At 56.1% G+C, this 10641-nt stretch overlaps 1 protein-coding gene across 1 annotated transcript; it reads right to left on the reverse strand.

Moving 5' to 3' along the window:
• Window positions 1-243: 243 nt before the first annotated feature.
• Window positions 244-8737, reverse strand: MLEC (malectin). Its single transcript, XM_084297205.1, has 5 exons — window positions 8513-8737; window positions 6500-6678; window positions 4959-5135; window positions 4736-4793; window positions 244-4030 (listed from the first exon to the last, which is right to left on the reverse strand). The coding sequence occupies exons 1-5, from the start codon at window positions 8712-8714 to the stop codon at window positions 3801-3803; spliced, it is 846 nt and encodes a 281-aa protein (XP_084153331.1). The 5' UTR covers window positions 8715-8737; the 3' UTR covers window positions 244-3800.
• Between the last annotated feature and the right edge of the window lie 1904 nt (window positions 8738-10641).

Here is a 10641-nt window from a genome sequence, read left to right on the forward strand (position 1 = left end):
CCCCAACAGTGCAGGGGAAGCCCTCGGCAGGCGAGTTTGGGGAGCAGGACCCCCAGCCACGCTCAGCACACAGCAGCCCTACACAGCCCATGACTACCAGGACCCAGCTGTGACTCACCCTGCTCCCAGCTGCACAGACACGCAGGCACCAGGCTGTCTGCAATTCTCCGTCCTGCCTTCAGGAGATGCCTGGGGGAGACCAGACCTGAAGGAGCCCTTCCAGTTCTTCTGTTCCCTGCAATGTTTTTGTTTTTTTCCCACTGGCCCCAAGGGCTGGCACCAAAGATACTCGCTTGCAGTTCTGTGCTTCAGCTGTGACCTCCGGAGCTGGCACCAAGGGACAGCGAGACAGTCCCCAGCTGATCACAGGGGCAGGGAACGCCTGTCCCTTGGGGGGATAAAACAAACAGAACAAAACAACAACAAAACAAAAACACAACACAAAAACTCAGAAGCTCCTTAAAAAGAGAAGCTTCTTCAAATGGACTTTTATTCAAAGCCCGACACAAAGGCACCAAAAAGACGGGAATTCATTTGGCTTTCTGCTCCCTGCCACCTGGGATACTCAGAAGGGTCAGAGCTGTTGTTTCAGCCTCACACACAGACGTGGACAATGGCCTGGCCTAAAGACATGGAAGCTGAGAGCACAGACTGTGAGACAACTGCCAGCTGCGCCCCTGCACGCCCGGGGGGGAACGCAGGGGCTGATGAAGGGGAAATTAAAGCAGCACTGCCCTGAGGCTGGATCCAGGCTCAGAACATGACCGACCGCGTTGCCTCCCCTTTACTGAAGGGAAGCTTTATTCACATTGCCCTACCTGCCCCTCTCTACACCAGTGCTCCAAGCACTGAGCCGGGCTCTGTCCTGACCCAGGGACTCGCACTTCAGCCGCCTGCTGCTGGCTGGAGGCAACAAAGCACGGCCAGGCTCATCTCTAACTGGCTTCAGCTAAACACTGCCTCGGATATTCCCTCAAACACCCGCGCTGGAAGCTCACAGCCAACACAAATGCCTACTTTAAGAGCCAGGTACCTCCTTCCACCCATCTGGCCGCCTTGCAGGTGCCAGGCAGATGATGAGGGCAGCCAGCCTGAGCACACCGCTCCCAGCGAGGTGCTGACAGGTTATCCTGCGCCCTCCTGGGTACCTACAGGCTTTGTTTGAAGGCTCCTCCCGAGTCAAACCTGGCAGGGGGGACAAAGAAAACTGCTCACAGCACCATCACGGGGGCAGGAATGCCCCAGTCACCCAGAGAGCTAGCATCAGCTTTGCTGCAGTGACAAAAACGCAAAAATCAGAGCCAAAACGACTAAACCGAAGCCAAGACTGAACTATTTCTCCTCCCTATTCTTATTCAAATGAGACAAATTCATCTGAACTGAGAAACTAGAAGGCAACAGACCAAATCCTGCACAGCTTCGCCTCAGGGTGCTGGTGGCACCAAAGAGGTGCCCTGGCTGCCAGGAGAGGCAGGCAGAAGCCACCCTAGAAGACTTGGACACCTCCACGCACACCCCTTCTCTCATGCTGTGCAAGCTGTGGAGATTACTAGGTAAGCCACAAGAAGCTGAGTGATTCCTTGCTTTGAGGATGCTCAAAAAAAAAAAAGGCAACCTAAAAGGCCTGGAGGAGAACACCTCCTCACAGAGGAGCCTGCTTTCAAAGCCAGGTTCTTTGCTTAACAAAGTAGGGCAGTTTATGCTTCTCAAACTGATAAAGATCTACATGTCTCTGTGCTCCAGTTAGAGTAACCCAAAAAACACCGGGGAGATCTTTGCAGGCACCGTCACTAAACAACACGGAGCTCGTGCTGAAGGCTTCTGTAAGCACCTGGATTTTAACAGCAGCTGGAAGATGAAGCAGACAAGCTCAAGCCTTTTCATCCTAGGGTTTGTTCTTAAGATCTGCTCTCTAAAACTTGCCTTTTCCTTCCAGCATGGCAGGGACTCACTTCTCCCAAACCCTGGCTGTTAGCACTCGTGTAATTGGAGAGAAGCTAATTAAGGTTCAACAGCTTGCTTTTTAGCTCCCTCAGAATTATGGCCAGGCCCAGAGCAGTGATGAATGCTATCAGAAGGCTCAGTGCCACTGCTGCAGATACCAGCACGGTGACACCTCCCCTAGCTCCTGTTTCAGGACCTGTGAGCCCTGCTCGTATCTGAGCCCTGCTCGTATCGCGGCTCGAGGGTTAGGGAGAAACAAAGGCTTCAGCTGCTGGGCCCAGCAGAGCAGGAAGGCTCTGCTCAAATGCTGCCGACCACTCTCAGCTCAAAGAAAGGCTGAGCTGCTGCAGAACAAACCCAAGAACAACCCCTAGGAAAGTCAGGTGCAGGGAGGAGCAGCAGCACCAGGTGAAAAGAACACTTGTGAGATCCAGCCAGCACGAGGTAAAGCTCACCAGGACTGAAGCTGACCCTACCTGGGCCAAATCCTTCTCCCTGCCACCAGCCAGGAGCGCTCAGCGCAGCAGCACGGGAAGGCAGCTCCTCGGAAGGTACCACAAGGGCTCTCAGGGCTCTGCTCAGCCTCTGCATGTGAAAACAGAAACCTCCTGCAGAAATCTTCCCCAGGGGACAGCGGGTGACCCGGCTGGCCAGCCTGTCACCAGGCAACCGGGGAAACCGAAGGGAAACCGAAGGGCCTCGTCTGCAGCGCTCTGCCTGCCTCAGGGTCTCCAGAGAGCCACAAAGCAGCTCGCACCACAGCACTGAAATGTCAGACACCTGCCCCTCCATAATGCACAATCACGCGGACTCTGATGGCTCTGCACCTCTCACCACCGCAGGCAGGCCTGGTGGGACCAGCAGGGAGCGAGAGCTCGCAGGAGCAGCCACCGAGCTGCCCCTCTCTGCACGGGGGAGGGAGGGGACCTGACGGGCAGGGAGCTCAAGGACCAAGAAGCTCCTCTTTAGGCCTTCTGCTTCTCAGCTTCTTCGGAAGGACAGGTCGCTTGCTAAAAAGGGCAAAACAAGGAACTGGGCTTAAAACGAACCTTTGAAAAGAAAAAGATACTAAAGGAAACAAAAGCCATAATCAATACAGAAAACAAGTGCATCTGATCAGACGCAGGCGCCAGCCTCCTGCAGGCTACATCGGAATCCCTCAGCCACGGCTCTAACATTACAAGGCTAGGAAAGTCTCTCCCAGCTGGTGCAGCACATCAGGCCAGATAAATCCCTCTGCTCCCGGCACAGCTTGCACCCTCAGGAAGGGAAAGGTCCCCCCAGAGGCTGAGCAGCCAGCTGGAGTCTCGGTGTCTTTATGCAGGCGAGTACCATACATCGTGCTGCACGTTCAGGGAGATGCTGAAGAACCAGCCTCTGTCCTCCACGGTCGTCGGTCACCCAACGGCACCACAACACCTCCAGGCTCCCGGACAAGATGTGCACCCAGGCCTCGTTTCACGAGCTGCGTCCCTGCTTAGAGAACCGTGTTCCACCCAGCGACGCAGAGATCTCGCAGCACATGGCTTTCTTTCAGCGTGGGACATGGCCCAGGACCGCTAGCATCAGCTTCCAGTAGCCCAGTACACAGCCAGGACTCAGTTTGCTCTTGGATGCCCCAGGGAGGATCAGAGGCTGCACATGGCGAAGGGGAAGGTGAGGGCCTCGCTGCTTGCTGGCAGGGGGAAGGTAAGCTTCCTCTTACCCGAACCTGCTATTCATTCCAAATGAATCACCTTTTTTTTTTGTTTTTTTTTCCTTAAATTATGAACAGTATGGAGAAATTGAAAGCAACCGTGTTTGGTCCAACTCCTTCCCTCCCAGCCCCTCGGCTGATGCTCTGTGGGGCTTTGCTCTCACAACCGGCAGAGGCAGAAGAGGGTAGGAATAAAGACACCAAAGGCCACCAATATAGGGAACATGAGGCTGCTGTTGTCCGAGGCATAGGGGTTTGGTGTGCGTGGGCCTGACTGAACCCGGTTCTTATTTGCCTGTTTTTTAACGCTGGAGCCATCGTCGTATTCATCCTCGTCATCGTCGTCCTCTTTTTTCTCCAGACCTGGGTGTGGCTGTAGCTTTGGAACATCTGGTGAACAAGACCAAAGGTTGCAGGATTAACCCAGGAAATAACCCCAGCAGCCCCCTTCCCAACCACCACACACACACCAGGTACAGAGCACTCAGCGATCCCTGAACACTGCTAAGGAAAACTGAAACACCAGTCACAGGGATCCTCAAACTCCCCTGTTCAGGAGCTAGAGGGGCTCCAACTCCAGCACAGACTTGCAGAGAGGTTGAAAGAGCGAGGACTGTGCTACCAGAGGAACTGAGATCTGAGAAAAAAACAACACTGCCTCGTCTTCAGAACTGAGGAAGCAAAACAAAGCTCCAGGTAAGGAACACAACCACCAGCTAGAAGAGCTCCATAAATTACTTGTCTGCAGGGCCACTGCTGACATCTGAGGCCAGAGGGAATTCATCTGCAGCTATAACCCAAGACTGACCAGACATGCTCCCTTCTCTACCCCGTACTCAGGAAGCCCTGAACCAAATTCACAGTACTCATTCTGCCAACGACGCAGCTTTGTGCGCTTACAGGGTAGGAAAACAGTGACACCTATCTCATTCTGCAACTGCACCCTGTGGGAACTTGCTGAAAAAGAAACAGTTTTGGCAGAGGTGGGTCAGCAGGAACTATGATCTCATGGTCTGAGAAGCAACAGGCTGCTCTCCAAGGGGAAGGAGCCCTCTCCAAGGGGAAGGAGCCTTCTGGCTCAGGAACGAAGCTCACCTTCCACTGTTCCTTGCAGAATGTACAGGGCACAGATTTTCGGATTGTCATAGTAGCCCTAGAGAAAGTGAAGAAGGAAATCAGTGAGCACATGAAATAATGACAGAAGAAATGATCTCCCCACCTCCCATCACCTCTCCTCCCCCAGCACACAGCCACATCGCACGGCTGGGGATGAAGGGGAAAAGGAATCTCGGAGCTCTGACCAGCAAAGCCTTGTTACCTTTACAAACTCAATGTGGAGCTTTCCTGTGAACGTGGAAACCTCTCCCTGGACACTCAGCTTCCCCTTTTTGATGCTCATGGGAATGATCTCATCGTGAGCTGTGCTGTGTCCAACTCTGTCAAAAATGTCCAAGTCCTTCACTACTACGTGGCCATTCAAGCGAACATCAAAAACCTTTGGGGCAGAAGGAATGACACTGTCAGAACGGATTCTGGCAGGCAGCAGTTGAAAGGGAAACAGAAGAGGAAAGGTCTCTGCTTGTTCTGCACCCAGAACAAGAGAGCATTGCAACACACACTGTACCACCACGCATGCTCCACTCCCCTGGGGAGGATTCAGAGGCCAGAAGCAGCCAGAAAAGGACACTGAAACATTAAGGTTGCTTTCAAATACCCTGAAATTCGCCTCGTACCTTCAACATAATTCCCAGAGGACAGACCAATTCCGCTGTTTTATTTGTGCTTTTCTTTCACAACTTTACACCTACTGGCTGAGGGCCTGCTCCTACCACCCCGGGGAGGATGCGGCACACCACAGCGAGGGAGTTGGGCCGTTTCTAACAAACTGCCTGAAGCAAAGCAAGGAACAGGAAGCACTCGGTGAAGCTACTGACAGGATGCAGGGGCTGAAGGAGGTAAAATGCTGAACTGCTAACCACATCTGAATTCAAAGTGAAAGTCCTCCTCGGGGCCATAATGACTCAAACTTCGCTCAGCACCTGGGGAATCCCAGCAGAACCACATGAAGAAGAACTCGGCCAAAGATGCCTCAGCTCTTCAGCCTAATCTGCGGTTGTTTTTTGCATCCCATCTGTAAGCCAGCCCCACCAGTTCTGTTCCCAGAAGTACTTCTCTGGCAGGAAGGTGGCACCCTGTTTAAGAAGCAGGGCTCTAAAGCAGCTGACTGAGGGGGGGAAAGCCAGACCAAACCACACACCACTTCTCTCCCAATTTATCACAGGGCTTTGAGTTCTTTGTTCTGCTGCTTCCATGTCTGTACAGGAGGGATTTCAAAAGTAGGCAAGGATTATTTATCTCCAAAGAGCTATAACGAGGGTTGAATTTAACTCTATGCTTCCACGGTCAGTTTGAACCATTATCAAGTTTTATTACATATGTAAAAAGTAGTTTATTTTACCCAGACCACTTCCCTGACTCAGTGTGTGCAATACTTGCTCCGGCACAGGCATGCAGTTGCATCAGGAGCCAGTGGCCAAGAGAAAGGTAAGAACATTTCTCAAACACAGCACAGCCTAAACAGATCCTAAGACTTTAATGCAAGTCATGCAGAGGTGCCTGTGTTTGTTTGTGTGAACACTCCTTTGTAATGCAGTTTTCCAAGCCAAATGTGTGTTTGTAATGTGAAAGAGAGCTCCAGGATCCAGACCTCCCTCTTCAGAGCTCTGTGATGAAGCTGACCACTGGTGCCTCACCTCACACCTCTCTATGCAAAGCAGCAGAGGCAGCCTGGGCATGCAGGCTCAGCCAGGAATTTGCATCAGAGTCAGTAAAACTCAGTGGCACGGAGCTGTTGCTTACCTTCTGCTGAGACTGTGCAAAATACACTTCTGCAAACTTCAAGACCAGCACGTAGTCACCCTCCTCCTTGATGGGAACTTCATAGCCAAAGGTTTCCTCGTTGTAACGCTCCGTCTGATACAGAATCTGATCTTCCGCGTTGGACCGCAAGATCGGCAGCTTCATGCCATAGTCGGAAGCTGGATTTCAAGCACAAAACAGCGAGAGGAACGGTTAATTGGTGAGGCACACGGAAGAGACACTTGAGTTACTCTTACACGCTTAACTCCCGCTGTGGCCTTAGCACTTGCTGCCCCAGTAAGACCCCTCTGCCTCCCTGGGTCAGACCAGGAGGAGGCACTACTGGAAGAGCAGAGGTAGCCAAAATCCCAGAACCTGGGTCTTGTAGAAAAGCAGGTCTGGGCCTGCTGCAGCCTAAGAGAGAGCAAACTCACTCGCACCATTTCAAAAAGAAGACTTGGTTTCACAAACAGGGCACAGAGCCAACGGACTTGGCCCTGGACTCCTGCTTCAAAGAGGAAAAACGCCTGGAATATTTTTACAACGTTTCCAAAGTACAAACTCTGAGTGCGAAACCAAAGCAGTCACTTCAGGACTGACTGGACTCATTCATTCAGCACATCTGAAGTCAGGAGGCAACGGCATCGGGTTTTAGAGACGTGTGCTCCTTCAGTGAAAACCTGGAGGGTGGCAGAAGGGAAAAAAGCATTGCACAGATCTTACGAAACCCTTTCTTCTCACCACAGCCATGCAGTACGCATCGGCTGGAAGACAGGAAAAGAATGCAGGAGGGTACACGAGGGTTTCAGGAGCACCAGCAGCTCCATCAGCCACCCAGCATCCATGGGCACCATCTGCAGGTACCTGTAGAGCCCCCAAGAAGGGTCCAAGCAGTACAACCAAACAGGCTTTTCTTTTTTTTGTGATTTCTGTTATTTTCTCAGGTGTTGTCCCTTCTTGCTCACTAATTTGCCACCTCTCAAGCAGCCCTCAGAAGGTCTCACCCTGCCGTGGCATCCTGTTGTGTCAGGGTTACTGCCCAAGTGCAAACCGCTGCGTGCCCTGAGGGCTCAGGCTCCATCCCCCACCAAGCAGGGGCAGCAAACACCCTCTGCCCACCGGCACTCCGCTCAGAAGCTGATCCCGACCAAGTTCTCCACTGACACTTGCCATTTCCACCCCTATTTCCATGGGAACAGACACGGCACCGGCCAAGACAAAGCAGGAACCACCAACCCGGCACACATTGCTGAAGATGGAGCCAACGCAAACGAGCAAGAGGAAATTAATACCAGCTCTCAGTCTCCTGTTTCACACACAGCTGCTCTTTACCACTCAAACCAGGGCACAGAGACCAGAGGCTGTGATCAGCAGAAACACAGAGAGCGAGGAGCTGAACCTGGCCTCCCACCCGGACATTTCGGGCCAGATCATAGTGATAACAAGCTCGAGGCTCCACGAAAGTCAGCTCCTGTCAGAGGGAAGCCTGAGTACGGAGAGAGTCCATGAATAGCCACGGAGGTAACCGGAGAGGAAGAGCCGGCGGCCACGTAGCAGAGGCTGCTGGCAGAGCTGTGGCAGCGAGCTGGGTTCACAGCACGGGGTGTGCGCGGGGCGGCTGAGCGGGGCCGAGCCGTACCCACCGCATGCACACAGCCCCCAGCCGTGCTCTGTGCCCTATGGGGCCTATAGGGCTGAGGCTCCAGCAGCCCAGAGCAGCGGCGTGCTCCCAGGCAGCCACCCCACTGCTGCCTCCCAGCCAGGAGCAGGGCAAAGGGGCGATAAAAGCCCAGGGGGGGAGGCACGGCCCCGAGGGGTGAAGCGCCCTCCGTGTGCCCGGCCCCGCGGGCTGCCCGGGGGGGCTGCACCCAAAGGGGGCATCGCAGCGTGCCGGGGGGGGGGGGCCCTGCTCCCTGCCCGGTTCCCGGCTGAGCTCCACAGCCACACCGGGAAGGGACGAGCCCCGTGGGCAGCGGTCCCCCCGCCCGGTCCCTCCGCCCCGGTTGCCCTCACCTCGGCCCACGCGGCCCTCGAGCGGGTCCTTGCGGAAGTGGATGCCGTTCACGTCCACATGGGCGTCCCCGCCGGCGTTCACGGCCCACACGACGCTGTCGGCCAGGCCGCCCGCCGCGCCCCGCACGCGCCCCGCCGCCAGCAGCAGCAGCAGCGGCAGCAGCGGCGCCGACAGCGGCAGCGGCGCCCCCGCGCCCCCCATCCCGGGCTCCCGGCGCCGCGCCCGCCGCCCGCCCGCCCCTTCCTGCCGCCGCCAGGGGGCGCCCGGCTCCGGTCCCGCCGCCGGGGAGGGCCGCGTCTCAGCCAATGGGAGCGCGCCGCCGTGAATATCTTAACGCCCCGCCCGCGCGGGATTGGGCGGAGGAGGGGTGTTTTTGCATATTCATGAGGCGGCAGCCAATGGGAGACGGGGGAGGCAGAGCGGCCGCGGGGACGGCGGGAAGGGGGCGAGGCTCCCTCGCCGAGCCGCGGCGCGGAGAGCCCCGCCCACACGGTGCGGGAGCCCCGCCCAACCGGGGCGCTCCGCCAATCGGGGAGCTCCAGCGCGGCCGGCGCGCGGAGCAGGGTGGGATGGCGGCGGGAAGCGGGGAGCCGGGCGGGTTGCCGGGGCAACGGGCGGGGGGGCGGGGCGGGGCGGGCTGAGGGGGGCCCGGCCGCTGCCTCAGGGGCGGCCCCGGGGCTGTGCCCGGGTCCCCGTCAGGGGCTGGGGGAGACCTCCCAGATCCAGCGTCTGAGCTGCCACCTACCAGTCCTCCCCACAGCACTGAGCCCTACATCTAAACGGCTTCTCAAGCCCTCCAGGGATGGTGACTCCACCACGTCCCTGGGCAGCCCATCCCAGTGCCTCACAGCCTTCTCAGTAAAGTTCTTCCCAACATCCAACCCAAACCTCCCCTGGTGCAACTTCAGCCCCTTCCCCCTCATCCTGCCCCAGCTGAGGGTTCCCCCGCAGTGCCCAAAGCACCCACAGGTTGGACACCCCCTCCCTGTCACCGACCCGCTGAGCCACCCAGCGGAAGGCCACATCTGCACCAGTAACCAGCCCCAGTAACCAGTAACCCGCTGCTTACAGTAACCAGTAACCCACCGCTGGGAGGCTCGGGGCCGTCTTCCCACCCCCTGGGCCAGCTCCTGACCCCACAGGGCTGTGGGGCCCGGTTCCTGGCCGCCCCGCTCTGCTTTGCTGCCTGGAGCTCTTTGGAAGCCTCCCTGGTAGGGGTTTGAAGAGGAGAGCAAAAGGATTATCTCTGGAATTAGATTATTTAGATTGGAGCTCTAATCTCTGACCCTGCCAGCACAAGAAAGTAGTAAAACTCCCTGGGATTACTCGGGTTTTCTTATGCAAATAAAGCCAGGCTTGCAGCAAGAGCTTCTGCTGGAGGAAAAAACAGAGCTGGGAGATCTGCCCTGTGTGACCTGCTCAGTGTCACCGCAAAAACTGGCAGAAAGCAGCCAGGGGTCATTTGGCACAGGCTCAGCTTTCCTTGAAAGCAGCTGTGGCTCCAGGGCTGCCTCTGATATGGCACCAAGGTGCCCTGTGGCCGCCCGTCCCCTAACACCGGCGTCCCTGTTTCTTGGACAAACACGGTTCTGCCAGGCTGCAAACGCAGGGAGCATGGATGGGAAAAGGGCAGCCCCTCAAGGGGCTCGGCTGTAGGCAGAGCAGTTGGTGTGCAAGCACTGCCCGCGGCAGGCACAGGCCCAACAGGTCCTGCTCCCTCCCCAGGGTGCGCACAGGCAGCAGGACTCTGCCCAGTTTTATTGCCCTGGTCTCCTGAGCTGCTGTACCCATAAATACAGAGAGCTGTAAATACACATTTTCCAATTTCTTGGCTCTAAGAGTGGGCCAGCTACACAAGGAGAGGCGCAGAGCCCGCATGCACCCAACTTGCAAATAAACCCTGCTGCTGCTGCGCTCACAGGTACCTACCTGCGCTCCCTGCCTTCACGTGTGCACACACAGACCTTGCCCAGCGCACACGGCTGTGCAAACACAGCTACACACACACACAAACAGAACCACAGTTTTCCCACTGCTGGGATATCAGTCACTGCTGCAGCTGTGCTGGCTGGCACAGCAACAGCAAAGCAGAAGAGAAAATCCTTGTTGGGGACACGGATTTGTGGGA

The sequence above is a fragment of the Netta rufina genome, assembly GCF_964035555.1.
Source record: "Netta rufina genome assembly, chromosome: 17".
Taxonomy (NCBI): Eukaryota; Metazoa; Chordata; class Aves; order Anseriformes; family Anatidae; genus Netta; species Netta rufina.